Consider the following 19,582-nt stretch of genomic DNA (forward strand, 5'->3'; position numbering starts at 1 on the left):
GAGCCAAAACTAAAGAGGCCAATGTCCGGCAACGCCATTGTAGTGGGAGACTCCATTGTGAGAGGTACGGACAGGGGTTTCTGCGGCAACAGACGGGATGCGAGGATGGTGTGCTGCCTTCCTGGTGCCAGGATACAGGATGTCACGGACAGAGTGCAGAAAATCCTCAAGGGCGAAGGTGAACAGCCGGAAGTGGTAGTGCATGTCGGCACAAATGATGTCGGAAAGAAGGGGATGAATGTTCTGCAGCGTGACTTCAGAGAGCTCGGAAAAATGCTGAAAATCAGGCCTCCAGGGTTGTTATCTCCGGTTTTCTTGCAGTTCCTCGTGCTGGCGAGAGCAGGAACAGGGACATACGGGACCTGAAGGTGTGGCTGAGGAACTGGTGCACGGAGCAGGGATTTAGATTCTTAGATTACTGGGATCTGTTTTGGACTAAGGGGGAACTGTGCAAATGGGATGGATTGCATCTTAACAGGTGGGGGACCAGCATTCTGGCAGGCACGTTTGCCACTGCTACAAGGGTGGTTTTAAACTGAATAAGGGGGGTGGGGTGTCAAATGGGATAGTCGAGGATGGAGTGAAAGAGAAAGGGTTTCTTAAATCTGTGAGCATAGAGACAGAGGGGTGTAAAATGAGGGTAGAAGCAATAGGTAGCAAGGTGAAAAGTAAAAGTGGCAGGCAGACAAATCCAGGGCAAAAATCAAAAAGGGCCACTTTTCAACATAATTGAATAAGGGGTAAGAGTGTTGTAAAAATAAGCCTGAAGGCTTTGTGTCTCAATGCAAGGAGCATTCGTAATAAGGTGGATGAGTTGAATGTGCTGATAGCTATTAATGACTATGACTATGATATAGTTGGGATCATGGAGACATGGCTCCAGGGTGACCAAGACTGGGAGCTGAACATCCAGGATAGACCGAAAGGAAAAGGAGGTGGGGTAGCGTTGCTGGTTGGAGAGGAGATTAATGCAATAGAAAGGAAGGACATTAGCTTGGAAGATGTGGAATCGATATGGGTAGAGCTGCGAAACACTAAGGGACAGAAAACGCTAGTGGGAGTTGTGTACAGGCCACCTAACAGTAGTAGTGGAGTTGGGGATGGCATCAAACAGGAAATTAGAAATGCGTGCAGCAAAGAATCTTAAGAAAGAAATTAGAAAAGCTAAAAGAAGATATGAGGTTGCTTTGGCAAGTAAGGTGAAAGTAAATCCAAAGGGTTTCTACAGCTATATTAATAGCAAAAGGATAACGAGGAATAAAATTGGTCCATTAGAAAGTCAGAGTGGACCGCTATCTGCAGAGCCAAAAGAGATGGGGGAGATATTGAACAATTTTTTTTCTTCGGTGTTCACCCAGGAGAAGGATATTGAATTATGTGAGGTAAGGGAAACTAGTAGAGTAGCTATGGATACTATGAGGTTCAAAGTAAAAGAAGTACTGACACTTTTGAAAAATATAAAAATGGATAAGTCTCCAGGTCATGACAGGATATTCCCTAGGACATTGAGGGAAGTTAGTGTAGAAATAGCCGGGGCTATGACAGAAATATTTCAAATGTCATTAGAAACGGGAATAGTCCCCGAGGATTGGCGTACTGCGCATGTTGTTCCATTGTTTAAAAAGGGTTCTAAGAGTAAACCTAGCAATTATAGACCTGTTAGTTTGACTTCAGTGGTGGGCAAATTAATGGAAATATACTTAGAGATAATATATATAAGCATCTGGATAAACAGGGTCTGATTAGGAACAGTCAACATGGATTTGTGCCTGGAAGGTCATGTTTGACTAATCTTCTTGAATTTTTTGAAGAGGTTACTAGGGAAATTGACGAGGGTAAGGCAGTGGATGTTGTCTATATGGACTTTAGTAAGGCCTTTGACAAGGTTCCTCATGGAAGGTTGGTTAAGAAGGTTCAACTGTTGGGTATAAATGCAGGAATAGCAAGATGGATTCAACAGTGGCTGAATGGGAGAAGCCAGAGGGTAATGGTGGATGGCTGTTTATCGGGTTGGAGGCAGGTGACTAGTGGGGTGCCTCAGGGATCTGTGTTGGGTCCTTTGTTGTTTGTCATGTACATCAATGATCTGGATGAAGGTGTGGTAAATTGGATTAGTAAGTATGCAGATGATACCAAGATAGGGGGTGTTGTGGATAATGAAGAGGATTTCCAAAGTCTACAGAGTGATTTAGGCCATTTGGAAAAATGGGCTGAAAGATGGCAGATGGAGTTTAATGCTGATAAATGTGAGGTACTACACCTTGGCAGGACAAATCAAAATAGGACGTACATGGTAAATGGTAGGGCATTGAAGAATACAGTTGAACAGAGGGATCTGGGAATAACCGTGCATAGTTCCTTGAAGGTGGAATCTCATATAGATAGGGTGGTAAAGAAAGCTTTTGGTATGCTAGTCTTTATAAATCAGAGCATTGAGTATAGAAGCTGGGATGTAATGTTAAAATTGTACAAGGCATTGGTGAGACCAAATCTGGAGTATGGTGTACAATTTTGGTCGCCCAATTATAGGAAGGATGTCAACAAAATAGAGAGAGTACAGAGGAGATTTACTAGAATGTTGCCTGGGTTTTGAGAATTGAGAATAGAGAAGATTCAAACAAGAGGACATGACTTCAGAATTAAGGGACAGAAGTTTAGGGGTAACATGAGGGGGAACTTCTTTACTCAGAGAGTGGTAGCGGTGTGGAATGAGCTTCCAGTGGAAGTGGTGGAGGCAGGTTCGTTGGTATCATTTTAAAATAAATTGGATAGGCATATGGATGAGAAGGGAATGGAGGGTTATGGTATGAGTGCAGGCTGGTGGGACTAAGGGGAAAAAAAGTTGTTCGGCACGGACTTGTAGGGCCGAGATGGCCTGTTTCCGTGCTGTAAATGTTATATGGTTAAAGGTAAAACAGTTATAATGGGTGACTTCAATCTACATATAGATTGGGTGAATCAAGTTAGCAACGGTGCTGAGGAAGAGGATTTATTGGAATGTATGCAGGATAGTTTTCTAAACCAACATGTAGAGGAACCAACAAGAGAGCAGGCTGGGTATTGAGTAATGAGGAAGGGTTAGTTAGCAGTCTTGTTGTGCGTGGCCCCTTGGGCAAGAGTGACCATAATATGGTTTTCTTCATTAGGATGGAGAGTGACATTGTTAATTCAGAAACAAGGGTCCTGAACTTAAAGAAAGGTAACTTTGAAGGTATGAGACGTGAATTGGCCAAGATAGACTGGCAATTGATTCTTAAAGGGTTGACGGTGGATATGCAATGGAAGGCATTTAAAGACTGCATGGATGAGCTACAACAATTGTTCATCCCAGTTTGGCAAAATAATAAATCAGGGAAGGTAGTGCATCCATGGATAACAAGGGAAATCAGGGATAGTATCAAAACAAAAGATGAAGCATACAAATTAGCCAGAAAAAGCAGCCTACCAGAGAACTGGGGTAATTCAGAGTCCAGCAGAGGAGGACAAAGGGCTTAGTTAGGAAAGGGAAAATAGATTATGGAAGAAAACTGGCAAGGAACATAAAAAATGACTGCAAAAGTTTTTATAGATTTGTGAAGAGAAAAAGATTAGTTTAAACAAATGTAGGTCCCTTGCAGTCAGAAACAGGTGAATTGATCATGGGGAACAAGGACATGGCGGACCAATTGAATAACTACTTTGGTTCTGTCTTCACTAAGGAAGACATAAATAATCTGCCGGAAATAGCAGGGGACCGGGGGTCAAATGAGATGGAGGAACTGAGTGAAATCCAGGTTAGCCGAGAAGTGGTGTTAGGTAAATTGAATGGATTAAAGGCTGATAAATCCCCAGGGCCAGATAAGCTGCATCCCAGAGTACTTAAGGAAGTAGCCCCAGAAACAGTGGATGCATTAGTGATAATTTTTCAAAACTCTTTAGTAGTTCCTGAGGATTGGAGGGTAGCTAATGTAACCCCATTTTTAAAAAAGGGAGGGAGAGAGAAAACGGGGAATTACAGACCAGTTAGTCTAACCTCGGTAGTGGGGAATGCTAGAATCAGTTATTAAAGATGGGATAGCAGCACATTTGGAAGGTGGTAAAATCATTGGACAAAGTCAGCATGGATTTATGAAAGGTAAATCATGTCTGACGAATCTTATAGAATTTTTCGATGATGTAATTAGTAGAGTGGATAAGGGAGAACCAGTGGATGTGTTATATCTGGACTTTCAGAAGGCTTTCGACAAGGTCCCACATAAGAGATTAGTATACAAACTTAAAGCACACGGTATTGGGGGTTCAGTATTGATGTGGATAGAGAGCTGGCTGGCAGACAGGAAGCAAAGAGTAGGAGTAAACTGGTCCTTTTCACAATGGCAGGCAGTGACTAGTGGGGTACCACAAGGCTCAGTGCTGGGACCCCAGCTATTTACAATATATATTAATGATTTGGACGAGGGAATTGAATGCAACATCTCCAAGTTTGCGGATGACACGAAGCTGGTGGGCAGTGTTAGCTGTGAGGAGGATGCTCGGAGGCTGCAAGGTGACTTGGATAGGCTGGGTGAGTGGGCAATTGCATGGCAGATGTAGTACAATGTGGATAAATGTGAGGTTATCCACTTCGGTGGCAAAAACAGGAAAGTAGACTATTATCTGAATGGTGGCCGATTAGGAAAAGGGGAGATGCAACGAGACCTGGGTGTCAAGGTACACCAGTCATTAAAAGTAGGCATGCAGGTGCAGCAGGCAGTAAAGAAAGCAAATGGTGTGTTAGCATTCATAGCAAAAGGATTTGAGTATATGAGCAGGGAGGTTCTACTGCAGTTGTACAGGGTCTTGGTGAGACCACACCTGGAGTATTGCGTACAGTTTTGGTCTCCTAATCTGAGGAAAGACATTCTTGCCATAGAGGGAGTACAGAGAAGGTTCACCAGACTGATTCCTGGGATGTCAAGACTTTCATATGAAGAAAGACTGGATAGACTTGGCTTATACGCGCTAGAATTTAGACGATTGAGGGGAGATCTTATAGATCATACAAAATTCTTAAGGGGTTGGACAGGCTAGATGCAGGAAGATTGTTCCCGATGTTGGGGAAGTCCAGAACAAGGGGTCACAGTTTAAGGATAAGGGGGAAATCCTTTAGGACCGAGATGAGGAAAACATTTTTCACACAGAGAGTGGTGAATCTCTGGAATTCTCTGCCACAGAAGGTAGCTGAGGCCAGTTCGTTGGCTATATTTAAGAGGGAGTTGGATGTGGCCCTTGTGGCTAAAGGGATCAGGGGGTATGGAGAGAAGGCAGGTACAGGATACTGAGTTGGATGGTCAGCCATGATCATATTGAATGGTGGTGCAGGCTCAAAGGGTGAATGGCCTACTCCTGCACCTATTTTCTATGTCTATGTAAACACTTTAATTCCCCTCCCATTCCCACACTGACCTTTCTGTCCACTTTCAGCGTGAGGCACATGCAAATTGGAGGAACAGCACCTCATATTTTGTTTGGCAGTTTACAACCCAGTGGTGTAAACATTGATTTCTCTAACTTCAAGTAACCCGCCCTTCCTTTCTCTCCGTCCATCCCCCATCCTAGTTCTCCGATTAGTTTCACCGTTCTCCTGATTAATTTTAGTTTTTTGTGCCTGGTTGTCACCTTCCCCTCAGCCAACAATGAACCATTCTACTTTTCCTTGACCATCGTCTGCTTTGATCTATCGTTTTCACACCTCACACCATATTTCTAGACTCCCCCTCCCCCAAGCCTCAGTCTGAAGAAGGGTCCCCACCCGAAACGTCACCCGTTCCTTGCCTTCAGAGATGCTGCCTGTCCTGCTGAGTTATTCCAGCATTTTGTGTCTATCATCTATACTCAGTACTCTGACTGATGAAGGCCAATGTGCCATAAGCCTTTTTTGGCCGCCCTGTCGGCCTGTGACGTCACTGTGAGATATGCAGGTTCCCCTTGTAACCATCTATCTGTTGTCCAGGTGTCCAGGACAAGTGGTTTATTGCCCCAGAGGAACCTCCAACCGCTTTTCCCAGCCATGCAAGCCGTCTCCATGCTTAACTCTCACCCCGTGGAAGCTGTGATGTTTGGCATCATGGGGGCTGTGTGTTTACTCTGTGAGGGAGTCTTTATCAACAGGTGGTGGAGAACAAAGGTTTGCAACTTTGCTCCCTTTTAATGTGCTTTCGCCAGCAAAGACAATCCTCCTTGCTTTCAATGCAGGCCACAGCAAATTGCACTGTGAGATCCTTGCTCTCTCTGTTGTGGGGCTTGCAGTATCTAATTAATCTTTCTGCTTCTCTTTCTTGACAATGTCTATTCAAATCACTTGTTTGAGAACTGTTTCACCATATAGACAAGATGACATCACCCAGCAATGTCCTGTCTATAGTTAACATCTTGGTTTCAGGGCAGCACGGTGGCAGAGCAATAGAGTTGCTGCCACACAGAGCCAGAGACCCGGGTTCGATCCTGACTACGGGTGCTGTCTGTACAGAGTTTGTACGTTCTCCTTGTGTCCGGGTGGATTTTCTCTGGGTGCTCCGGTTTCCTCCCACACTCCAAAGACATGCAGGTCCGTAGGTTAATTGGCTTCTGTAAATTGTCCCTACAGTAGGATAGAATGAATGTATGGGTGATCATTGGTCGGTGTGGACTCGGTGGGCCAAGGGGCCTGTTTCTGTGTGGTATCTCTAAACTAAATTTATGTAAATTTGGAATTATTATTGCCATTTCTTTTAAGTCCTATTTTGTTTTCTTCAAATTCTTTGTACCTTCATTTGAGAAGGTGAACAGAGAAGATTTAGTTTAAATCTTTTTCTTTTTTTTTTAAAGTTAAGAATAACTCATCTGTAGAAATAGGAGCGGGCACCAGAATCTGGCGACTCTTGCACATAGATTGAGTGGGCTGTTTCTATGCATTCTGTACTTAACCGGGCATTGTACTTACAGTGGCTTGCAAAAGTATTCATACCCCTTGAACTTTTCCACATTTTGTCACGTTACAACCACAAACGTAAATGTATTTTATTGGGATTTTATGTGATAGACCAACACAAAGTGGCGCATAATTGTGAAGTGGAAGGAAAATGATACATGGTTTTCAATTTTTTTTACAAATAAAAAACTGAAAAGTGTGGCGTGCAAAAGTATTCAGCCCCCCTGAGTCAATACTTTGTAGAACCACAGGTTACACAAAAAAGCTGGAGAAACTCAGCGGGTGCAGCAGCATCTATAGAGCGAAGGAAATAGGCAACGTTTCGGGCCGAAACCCTTCTTCAGAACCACCTTTTGCTGCAATTACAGCTGCAAGTCTTTTGGGGTATGTCTCTACCAGCTTTGCACATCTAGAGACTGAAATTTTTGCCCATTCTTCTTTGCTAAATAGCTCAAGCTCAGTCAGATTGGATGGAGATCGTCTGTGAACAGCAATTTTCAAGTCTTGCCAGAGATTCTCAATTGGATTTAGGTCTAGACTTTGACTGGGCCATTCTAACACATGAATATGCTTTGATCTAAACCATTCCATTGTACCTCTGGCTGTATGTTTAGGGTCGTTGTCCTGCTGGAAGGTGAACCTCCGCCCCAGTCTCAAGTCTTTTGCAGACTCTAACAGGTTTTCTTCCAAGATTGCCCTGTATTTGGCTCCATCCATCTTCCCATCAACTCTGACCAGCTTCCCTGTCACTGCTGAAGAAAAGCATCCCCAAAGCATAATGCTGCCGCCACCATGTTTCACAGTGGGATGGTGTGTTCAGGGTGATGTGCAGTGTTAGTTTTCCGCCACACATAGCATTTTGCATTTAGGCCAAAATTTTGGTCACATCTGACCAGAGCACCTTCCTCCACATGTTTGCTGTGTCCCCCACATGGCTTGTGGCAAACTGCAAACGGGACTTCTTATGGCTTTCTTCTTGCCACTCTTCCATAAAGGCCCGATTTGTGGAATGCACGACTAATAGTTGTCCTGTGGGCAGATTCTCCCACCTGAGCTGTAGATCTCTGCAGCTCCTCCAGAGTTACCATGGGCCTCTTGGCTGCTTCTCTGATCAATGCTCTCCTTGCAGTTTAGGTGGACAGCCATGTCTTGGTAGGTTTGCAGTTATGCCATACTCTTTCCATTTTCGGATGATGGATTGAACAGTGCTCTGTAAGTTCAAAGCTTGGGATAATTTTTTATAACCAAACCCTGCTTTAAACTTCTCCACAACTTTATCCCTGACCTGTCTGGTGTGTTTCTTGGGCTTCATGATGCTGTTTGTTCACTAATGTTCTCTAACAAACCTCTGAGGCCTTCACGGAACAGCTGTATTTATACTGAGATTAGATTACACACAAGTGGACTCTATTTACTAATTAGGTGACTTCTGATGGAAATTAGTTGCACTGGATTTTATTTAGGGGTATCAGAGTAAAGGGGGCTGAATACTTTTGCACGCCACACTTTTCAGTTTTTTATTTGTAAAAAAAATTGAAAACCATGTATCATTTTCCTTCCATTTCACAATTATGCGCCACTTTGTGTTGGTCTATCACATAAAATCCCAATAAAATACATTTACGTTTGTGGTTGTAACGTGACAAAATGTGGACAAGTTCAAGGGGTATGAATACTTTTGCAAGCCACTGTATGTATGGCGAAAAGCTCACTGATCTGTATGCAAGAAAAGCTGTCACTGTACCTTGGTCCAAGTGATAATAAAGATCCATTGAACCAGGAGTTGCTGATGTGGCCTGTTCACCACTTGCCTTCTCTGACCTTGACTTTCTGATCCCAGCAACAGGCCCGGCAGAGCATCACCAGAGAAGACACCCAACAACTGGTGATGTCCATGAATCGCACACTTCAAGCACTCATTGCATGCAAAGGATATGCAACAAAATACTAAACATAAATACTTTCATTTACATGACATTGCTGTGTCCCAAACATTATGGTGCCCTGAAATGGGGGGACTATGTATAAACACAGCTGTAGTTTCTACATGGTGAAACCAAAATGTATAAAAATGGCCTCTATTCAAATCTGACAGTGCACTTTAACCACATGTGATTTTTTTTTTCTCTATTACAAATCTCAAATTGTGGAGTACAAAGGAAAATAAATAAATGATGGGTCTTTGTCCCAGACATTATGGAGGGCACTGTATGTTTTGGAGGCCTCCATGAAGACTGAGAATTTAGAATTTATTTCTCACTCAGTTGATTGGGGTAAAGAAATTAAATGCAAATCATGCCTTGCGATCTTATTTTTAAAATGTTGTCCCTGCATGATTGAAGAGTGATTCCTCAACTTGTGTTGTTTTCTCACAATCCTGTGCATTTCTGTGCTTAAAATATCCCATGTTCGAGCTTTTGCTCAGTAGATTTCAATACAGCAATGTGTCGCGTTCAAGCATTGGAGAGATCTCAATGGAAACAAGGTTGTGGGTTGGGGCAAAAGTGCACAGGATGTGTCCTATTCCCAGCAAACTGCCTGAACTTGAAGGAAGGTGGATGCAAGCATTCTTGTGTTGGTTACACAGGGACCACACAGCACCCGGTCTGACCCGAAACCTCACTCGTCCCTCTTCTCCATGGATGTTGCATGACCTGCTGAGTTACTCCAGCATTTTGTGTCTAATGCACAGTCAATGCTGTCCCATTCTCACCCAGCGAGGGAGAGGATTAGCTTAGTTAGTATAAATGGGTCAATGTGGACCAGTTGGACTGAAGGGCAAGAAGCAGTGCTGCATAGCGGGCGACACGATGACTAGCGGTAGAGTTGCTGCCTCACAGCACCAGAGGCCTGGGTTCAATCCTGTCTACGGGTGCTGTCACATGACCTGCATGGGATTTCTCCGGGTGCTCCGGTTTCTTCCCCGCACTCTGAAGCCGTACAGGTTTGTAGGCTAATTGGCTTGGTAATATTGTAAATTATCCCTGGTGTGTGTAAGATAGTGATAATGTGCAGAGATCAATGGTCGGTGGGCCGAAGGGCTTGTTTTCGCGCCGTATCTCTGAACTAAACTCCATAGGCCCTACCTACATGCCAATTCTTGAGTGTCCTCGTATCCGTGTGTATTCTCTGGGAGGTCATGTGTGGTGCCAGTGTATCCATCATCCACCTTCCCTGATTGTTATTTGCATTGATTTTGCATCGGCAACAAAAATGAGTGCTCATTGGAATTAAAATGGAGTGATTGAATACATTGCACTGCAAAGGCTGGCACTGACAGCGACTGATGTGTTTCAGGAGGAGTTTTGTTACCCAGTCGAGTGCCTGGCCCTGACTGTGGAGGAGGTGATGCACATCCGACAAGTCCTGGTGAAAGCAGAACTGGAGAAATACCAGCAATACAAAGAAGTTTACACGGCCCTGAAGAAGGGGAAGGTTTGTGTCAGCCGATGAACCAACTTGTTTCAACTCGGGTTGAACTAGTTCAATCAACTTCTTTAAAAATTCTTTAAAGAACTTTTCTCACCTTTCTCTCTCCCCTCTCTCTCTCTCTCTCTCTCCATGGTCGACTCCTAAACACCGGGAGAACCACGTCTCCCTTCTGACGGACATCACGTGATAGAAAAGCAAAACAATCTGCAGATGTATGAGTTCTGACAAAAAAACAGAATATAAGCAATATTTCAATATGCAGGAAGAAGCAAATTGTGCAATTTTATGCCCCATATCTGAGGAAGGATGTGCTGGCATTCGAAAGGGTTCAGAAGATGTTTACAAGAGTGGCTCTGGTCAATAACATGAGACTTTGGAGAACTAAACTATTTAGGATTTCTATTTTGGGGCAATGAGCATATGACAATGACTCAAAATTCCCATGACAAGCATTTTCTCAGTCGGAGCCTTCATCTGAAACCTCCTGATCAATGACCTGCCTTGCAAACCACACAGACAAAAAAACATTTTAAATCAGAGACAAAATAATTGTAAAGAAGTTTTGGAATCCAGAATACAAAACTCATTGACCATTTTAGTATCCGCCTCACTGGCGTATGGGAATAAAAGCCTATTTGATGACTGTTTTTTTTTCAATTCTCAAGAACATTACTAAAACAACAGACTTGCATTGGTATAGTGCTTTTCAAGGCATAAGATCATTAAATAGTCACTGGGTCACACAGCATGAAAGAGACCCTTCGGCCAACCTTATTCTGCCTTCTACGCATATCTCCTGACACCCATACTAATCATGAATGTCTCAATCTCTGACAAAAATATCAAATGACTTGGTCTCCACAGCCACCTGTGGCAATGAATTCCAGATTCACCACCCTCTGGCTAAGGAAAATCCTCCTCATCTCTTTTCTAAAGTCCTCTGGTCCTAGACTCTCCCACTAGTGGAAACATCCTCTCCACATTCACTCTATCCAAATCTTTCACTATTTAGTACGTTTCAATGAGGTTCCCCCTCATCCTTCTAAACACCAGCGAGTACAGGCCCAGTGCCATCAAACGCTCATCATATGTTAACCCAATGATTCCTGTGATCATTCTCGTCAACCTTCTCAGGACCCTCTCCTACCCCAGCATATCCTTCCTCAGATATGGGGCCCAAAACTGCTCACGATATTCCAAATACTCCATGCCTTATATAGTCACCAAAAAACACCCTGTGATTATTTTAAAACCATGCTGTGTTTTCCATTGTCCATCAGGGAAGGAAATTGGCCCTTCTTTCCTAGACTAGCCCATACGTCTGAGTCGTTCAGCACAGAAATGGGTCCCTTGGCCCACGTTGTACAGATCTGTTTGCACATCTACACTGATCCCATTTATCCACATTAGATCCATATCCTTCTGTGCCTTGCCTGTTCAAATGACGGTCTAAACATTTCATAACACATAATGATTGAGTTAGGAGAGTCATACAGCATGGAAACACGCCTTCGGCCCAACTTGTGCGTGCTGACCAAGATACCACATCTAAGCTAGTCTCACCTACTTTGAAGGAGGCTGAGGAGTGATTAAATAGAAGTGATGAGGAGAACAGATAGGGTTTTACCCAGAACAGGGAAATGAAAAATCTCTCTCCCTCCCCCTCCCCCTCCCCCTCTCTCTCTCTCTCTCTCTCCTTGTTGTTTATTATGGCTATTACGTTTACATATCTGTTGTGTTGCTGTAAGTGAGAATTCATTGTTCTGTTTCAGGGCCACATGGCAATAAAACACTCTTGACTGGCCTGTTCTGACACATGGTACTAAGTGTGACTTGATTCTCTCTCTCTCTCTCTCTCTCTACAGCTGTGTTTCTGCTGCCGGACAAAGAGGTTCTCCATTTTCACCTGGTCGTACACCTGCCAATTCTGCAAAAGGTTAGCCTCACACCTTCATGCATCCTCTATCACCTTGTCTTGTAGCTGCTTTGCTTCTGCTCTTCCTTCAGGTGTGAGCTAACGGTTATCAACGTGTGCAGCGGCATAGTGGCGCAGCCGTGGAGCTGCTGCCTTACAGCGCCAGAGACCCATATTAGTTCCTGACCTCAGGTGCTGTCTGTGTGGAGTTTGTACGTGCTCCCAGTGACTGCGTGGGTTTCTTTAGGGTGCTTCGGTTTCCACCCACATCCCAAACATGTGTGGGTTTGTAAGTTAATTGATTTTTGTACATTTCCCCTGGTGTGCAGGACATCAAACTACTCAATGGGCCAAAGAGCCTGTTTCCACACTGTATCTCTAAACTAAACTACGGGAAATATTTGACAGCTATTACATTGCCAGGACTCGAGGGACTGAGTTACAGGGTTGGGCAGGCTAGGACTTTATTCCTTCAAGAGCAGGTAGATGAGGGCAGGCTAGGACTTTGTAGAGTCTAGATCTTGTGGAGGTGTGTAAAATCATGACGTGAATAGATAGGGTGAATGTATAATCTTTTTCCTAGGGAAGGGGAATTATGAACTGGAGGGCATAGGTTTACGGTGAGAGGGGAAAGGTTTAATAAAAACTTGAGGGGCAACTTTTCACACAGAGGGTGGTAAACCAGATCAACAAGATGAGTGGGGATGTGTGCTGTCAAATATGTCTATAGTTGATAGAGTTTTCATTATTGTCACCAGGGCTTAACAGGTTGAAAGTTAATGTTTTTGTCCTACACTTCCTCTGATGTTAATGTATCCCTCACAAGCCAAGGTATTGGCCTTTTCCCAGGATTTCACCATTCTCAGCCAGCCCCAGGCCCACAGCCCCACAGCCCCACAGCCCCAGCCCCACAGCCCCAGGCCCCACAGCCCCACAGCCCCAGCCCCACAGCCCCCCCACAGCCCCAGGCCCACAGCCCCACAGCCCACAGGCCCCCAGCCCCAGGCCCCAGCCCCCAGCCCCCCCAGCCCCACAGCCCCCCACAGCTCACAGCCCCAGGCCCACAGTCCCACAGCCCCAGCCCCAGCCCCAGCCCCAGCCCCCCCACAGCCCCACAGCCCCAGGCCCACAGCCCCAGGCCCACAGCCCCAGGCCCACAGGCCCACAGTCAGCCCCAGGGCCCCCACAGCCCCAGCCCCACAGCCCCAGCCCCAGGCCCACAGCCCCAGGCCCACAGGCCCACTCACAGCCCCACAGCCCCAGCCCCACCCCACAGCCCCACAGCCCCACAGCCCCCAGGCCCAGGCCCACAGCCCCAGGCCCCAGGCCCACAGTCTCACAGCCCCAGGCCCACAGTCTCACAGCCCCAGCCCCACAGCCCCAGGCCCCCAGCCCCACAGCCCACAGCCCCACAGCCCCCAGGCCCCACAGCCCCAGGCCCCCCACAGTCTCACAGCCCCACACAGCCCCACAGCCCCAGCCCCACAGCCCCACAGCCCCCCAGCCCACAGCCCCAGCCCCCCCCACCACAGCCCCAGCCCCCAGGCCCAGCCCCAGCCAGCCCCACAGCCCACAGCCCCAGCCCCACAGCCCCACAGCCCCTCACAGCCACAGCCCCCAGCCCCCACAGCCCCTACAGCCCCCCACAGCCCCCACAGCCCCAGCCCCACAGCCCACAGCCCCACAGCCCCAGCCCAGGCCCCACAGTCTCACAGCAGCCCCACAGCCCACAGCCCCACAGCCCACAGCCCCACAGCCCCAGGCCCACAGCCCCAGGCCCACAGCCCCCCAGGCCCAGCCCCCCAGGCCCAGGCCCACAGCCCCAGGCCCACAGCCCCACAGTCTCACAGCCCATAGCCCCAGCCAGCTGCAGCAACCCATTGGCAGCACTCAAGGGGAGAACGTGGCTTCCATCTGGTCCCTCCTCTGTCAACAGGGGGGCCTCCATAAAGACAATGGGAGAGGCTTTGCCCTGTCTCTCTCCACTCCAACCAAGGCAGTATTATTAACAGTTTGTGGTAGGTCAAGACCCTATTGCCTCTGTTAGTTTAGTTAGCTCGTTAGTTCCACCAACACTTTGTGTTTTGCTCAGGATTCCAGCATCTGCAGTGTCTATCTTCGGTTGAAACCAGCATTTGCATTTCCTTTCTACACATCTGCAATTACTTGTGTCTTCTAAGTACTGTGGGATCTGGTTACACAAATCATGAGTTCCCTTTGTAAGCGAACTGAGGTTTAGTTTAGTTTAGATATACAGGATGAAAACAGGATCCTCAACCCACCAAGACAGTGCTGACCAACAATCAGCCGAACACTAGTTCAATGTTATCCCAGTTTTGCACCCTACACACTAGGGGGCAATTAACCTGCAAACCTGCACATATTTGGAGTGTGGGAGGACACCAGAGCACCCTAAGAAAACTCAGTCAGAGGGTCTCTGGCGCTGTAAGGCAGCAACTCTACTGCTGCGCCACCCCACACTATTCCCACAATTGCCACCACTAGGATGTGGCGTGTGGAGCCAGCCTGGTTCTGCCCACAATGCTCTATAGTTGGCGGACCACAAAGATCTCAAATTTCAGCTCTGTGGTTTCATTTTGTGTAAAGACAAAATGATGCACGGCAGCTGTTTAGACTAGAGATACAGCGTGGAAACAGGCCCTTTGGACATCTGAGTCTACGTCAACCACTGAGTCGGCGCCACTAGTTCTATCCTGCACTCTCGGGAAAACGTTTATAGAAGCCAATTAACCTACAAACCCGTATGTCTTTGGAATGTGGGATGAAACCGGAGCATCCGGACAAAACTCACACAGTCAGAGGGAGAATGTGCAAACTCCGTACAGACAGCACCCGTAGTCCTGATTGAACCCGGATTTCTGCCGCTGTAAAGCAGCAACTCTACTGCTGCGCCACCCACTAGTTTAATTTAGTTTAGAGATACAAAGTGGAAACAAATTTAATGGGCCGCCCAGTCCACGTAGACCATCGATTACTCGTTCACACTAGTTCTATGTTTCATCCACTTCATACACACCAGGACAATTTACAGAGGCCAATTGACCAATAAAACCTGCCCGCCTTTGTGATGGGCGAAAACTGGAGCACCCGGAGAAAACCCACGCTGTCACAGGGAGAACCTGCAAACTGCGTACGGACAGCTCCCGAGGTCAGGACTGAATCTGGAACTGAGGCAGCCAGCAGCTGTGTCTCTATGTGGCCCTGTTCTTTGAGGTCACACTCCAAATGGGTTAAGAGTTTGCGTTAATCCTTCTGAGGTTTGGTCATCATGAGGTTTCTGTGCAGATAGTTTCTGAGGAGAAAAATACGCAAAATGCACTTTAGTATTTGTAGCATTGCTGGTTTGCGACTTGAATGGCCCAAATGCATGATGTAACGTTACTCTCAGTTTCAGTATGAGGTGGTTGTTTGGCACTGAATGTGATGCATCACTTGCTGAAAATCTGATCTTTCCTGTTCATTGAAGATGTCAAATTTAATGCCTCTCACTTGTTTTTCTCATCAACACCAAAATGACTAGGGCACTGTAAGAATACTTTAAGATTTAATTGAATTAAAAGATACTGCATGGAAATAAACCCCTTCGGCCCAGAGTCCATGCCGACCATCGATCACCGGTTCACACCACCATCCACTCCCTACACACTAGGGGGAATTTTACAGGGGCCAATTAACCTACAAACCCATCTATCTTTGGGATAGTCCCATTAAATCTTTTACATCACTGGGAGGTTGATTGAAACCAAGGATTGCATCCAGAGCATCATCCCAGGTTTTGCATTCATATTTTGGGAATGGAACTTGTCACCTCTGATCCAGAAGTGAGTATGCAACCTGTAAGCCCCAGCTAGCACTAAACTGACCCACTATGCCTCCATTTAATCAACAGTTGAATATTAAAAGCTTTATAAACCTCCACCCATTTATTTTCCCTTCCCCCTTGCCTCCCTCCCCTGAGCCTTGGTGGACCTTGCACCTATCACTCCCCTCCCTCTCCACCCACATCCCTAAACAATTCTCAACTCAGCGGCACAGTGGCACAGCGGTAGAGTTGCTGCCTTACAGCGCCAGAGACCCAGGTTCAATCGTGACTACGGGTGCTGTCTGCATGGAGTATGTACATTCTTCCTGTGACTGCATCTGTTTTCTCCGGTTTCCTCCCGCACTCCAAAGACGTCCAGGGTTTGTAGGTTAATTGGTATATCAGTCTGAAGAGCTAAAGAACCAGGCAGCATTCCAGTAAACCTGCACCCTCTCCAAAGCATGCACATGTAATGTAATGTGTCAACCAGAACTGCATACTATACTTCAACCATGGCCGAACCAAAGTCCTATAAAACTGCGACTTTCTTTGAAATAATTCCAATGGATATTTTGCATCCATGACAGCCCGGTTTAATGGCCCTTCGAAAAGACAACCCCATTGACAACCCCACTCCCTCTGCTCTGCACTCGAGAATCATCCCGCAATCTAGCACACTTTTAGCAAAGGGACTTCTGACCTGGGTGACATTACGACCCATTAACCTCAGATGTCACTTTATAGATTGGCCCATTAGGCATGGAGCCTGCCTGAGTGAGACTTATGTTAGTTTAATGATATTCTGGTTGCAGTTATCTAAATATTTGGTCATCCTGTTATAGGAAAGATGGTGTTAAGCTGGAAAGAGTGCAGAGAAAATTTACGAGGATGTTGCCAGGACTTGAGGGCCTGAGCTATTAGGGAGAGGTTGAGCAGGCTAGGAATTTATTTCTTGGAGTGCAGGAGGATGAAGGGTTATCATAGATCTAAGATAATGAGGGGAATAGGGTAAATACGCAGAGTCGTTTACGCAGGCAAGGGAAAGATTTAATAGGAACCTGAGGGACACCTTTTTTACACAAATGGTGGTAGGTAAATAGATCAAGCTACTGGAGGAGGTAGTTGTGGTAGGTACTATCACAACATTTAAGAAACATTTGGACAGGTTCATGGCTAGGACAGGTTTAAAGGGATATTAGCCAAACGTAGGCAGGTGGGACAATTGTAAATGGGACACAAAAAAGCTGGAGAAACTCAGCGGGTGCAGCAGCATCTATGGAGCGAAGGAAATAGGCAACGTTTCGGGCCGAAAGGGCTTCTCCTGAAGAAGGGTTTCGGCCCGAAACGTTGCCTATTTCCTTCGCTCCATAGATGTTGCTGCACCCGCTGAGTTTCTCCAGCTTTTTTGTGTAACCTTCGATTCTCCAGCATCTGCAGTTCCTTCCTAAACACTGTAAATGGGACATGTTGTTCAGCATGGGAAAGTTGGGCCGAAAGGCCTGTTTCCACGCTCTATGACTCGTTAATGCAAATCGGAGGTGCATTTAGTATATAACATTAAAATTGCTAAATCTGATATTAATTGATTGCTTTTGGTTGGGGTAACTGGTGATGGGAACTGTATTGCAATTGTTGATAAACTCGGCAGCATTGCCACTGCAGTAGGTTGCTTTAGTCAGGAAGGCCGCTATGATTATTGACCTGTTTTTAAGACTTTGTTATCTCTCCACAGACCGGTGTGTTCACAGTGTTGTAAGAAGGTACGTTCATTTGCTGAGATTTATGTCCAAATTAATTTCTGTGTCTATTAATAAGTGGGCTGCTCGTTTAAGAAGATGTAATAATCTCAACAGCCTTGTGTGTCCCTGATGCAGATGCGGTTGCCATCCAAACCCTACAGCAACCTCCCCATCTTTTCCCTGGGACCGTCGACCTTGCCGAAAGAGAGCAAAGTACCGAAAGCAGAGAAGGCTCCGAGCAGCCGACGTCGGCACGAGGGGCAGCACAAGGGTCTCGCCAGGTATTGCACACCAGCCCCCCCCGTCCCACAGTCACACACACAAAGCACCACAGTTCCAGCTGTTATCAGGCAACTGAACCATCCTATTATAACTACAAAGCAGTCCTGAGCTACTGTCTATCTCACTGGAGACTCTCGGACTATCTTTAATCGGACTTTGCTGGACTTTATCTTGCACTAAACGCTATTACCGTTATCATGTATCTTTACACTGTGGACGTATCGATTGTAATCATGTATTTGGCTTTCCGCTGACTGGTTAGCGCGCAACACAAGCTTTTCACTGTGCCTCGGTACACGTGACAATAAACTAAACTCAAACATGTCCCGTGACAACCAAGGCAAAATACCTGAAATGTCTGAAATAAAGTCGCTGGAAGCCCTTGGCAGGTCAAGCAGCACCAATGGGGTGAAAGGGGGAAGGAAACACGGGAATATTTATCAAAGTTCATCCGAACATTTACCCTGTGTCTGTCTCCATTTAAAAGACACTTGGACGGGTACTTGGCTAGGAAGGGTTTAGAGGGATATGGGCCAAAGGCGGGCAACTGGGACTGTGTAGATGGGGCACTTTGCTCGGCATGGGCAAGTTGGGCCGAAGGGCCAGTTTCTGTGCTGTATTTCTCTCCATTGATGCTTCCTGACCTTCTGAGTGTTTTGAGCATTCTCTGATCTTATAGTTTATTTGATTATTTTACTTCAGTGCAATTATTGGTGTTAATGTGGAATAAAGAAGGATTTGGGCCAAATGCAGGCAGGTGGGACTAGTGTAGATGGGGCATGTTGGCCAGCCGGTATGGGCAAGATGGGCCGATGGGTCCGTTTCTACTCTGTATAATTCTATGATTCTAAATGCAGACAAATAGGATGTGAGGTAGATATTACTGTGGTCTAGTTAAGTGGCAGAACTAGCTCCAAGAATAGAAGCCGCCTCCTGCTGGGAACATTAACTGGAATTTGGAATACAAATGATAACGTTAACAAATTATAGCTGGAGATATTTTGCAAAATGAACGGACTTTGGCCATTCCTAGAGTAGTGATTGGAGGGGTGGTTATAGTTGTAGTAAATGGATATGCAGGCAAGTAAGTCTTTACCATGAAGGTTGATGGAAAAAAGCTCAGAAATCAAGTTATGTCAAGTTGAGTTTATTGTCATTTGTATAGTTACAATGAAAATCTTGCTTGCAGCAGCATCACAGGAACCTACACTCAGACAACACTCAAAAGCATAAATTATATATAAATTAGTTTTGTTGACCTTATTGTCACAGGTGCCCAGGTAGAACCTTTGTTGACTGCTCACCAGTCAGCGGAAAGACTACGCATTACACACAAGACAGTTAAAAAAAAGACAACACAAATAAAATACATTAATCCTTTACGTTAGAGTTGGATGAATTTCCTGACAGTTTTATTTTGGTGGTTTGTTGTTGTGCCTCTCAACCTGTTTACAAAGTTTACA

General features: G+C 45.8%; 1 protein-coding gene across 4 annotated transcripts in view; it reads left to right on the plus strand.

The window, feature by feature from the left end:
* Positions 1-19,582, plus strand: part of LOC129696459 (protein spire homolog 1-like) — a 163,775-nt gene that overhangs the window by 139,050 nt on the left and 5,143 nt on the right. For 2 of the 4 annotated variants that reach the window (XM_055634366.1, XM_055634367.1), the window contains 5 exons: positions 5,972-6,145; positions 10,226-10,363; positions 12,226-12,296; positions 17,831-17,858; positions 17,973-18,118. In XM_055634366.1, coding sequence (XP_055490341.1) covers positions 5,972-6,145; positions 10,226-10,363; positions 12,226-12,296; positions 17,831-17,858; positions 17,973-18,118 — 557 coding nt within the window. The remainder of the gene's footprint in view (positions 1-5,971; positions 6,146-10,225; positions 10,364-12,225; positions 12,297-17,830; positions 17,859-17,972; positions 18,119-19,582) is intronic. The other 2 variants (XM_055634368.1, XM_055634369.1) reach the window with 1 other exon arrangement.

This window comes from Leucoraja erinacea, chromosome 4 (genome assembly GCF_028641065.1).
Source record: "Leucoraja erinacea ecotype New England chromosome 4, Leri_hhj_1, whole genome shotgun sequence".
NCBI classification, from domain to species: domain Eukaryota; kingdom Metazoa; phylum Chordata; class Chondrichthyes; order Rajiformes; family Rajidae; genus Leucoraja; species Leucoraja erinaceus.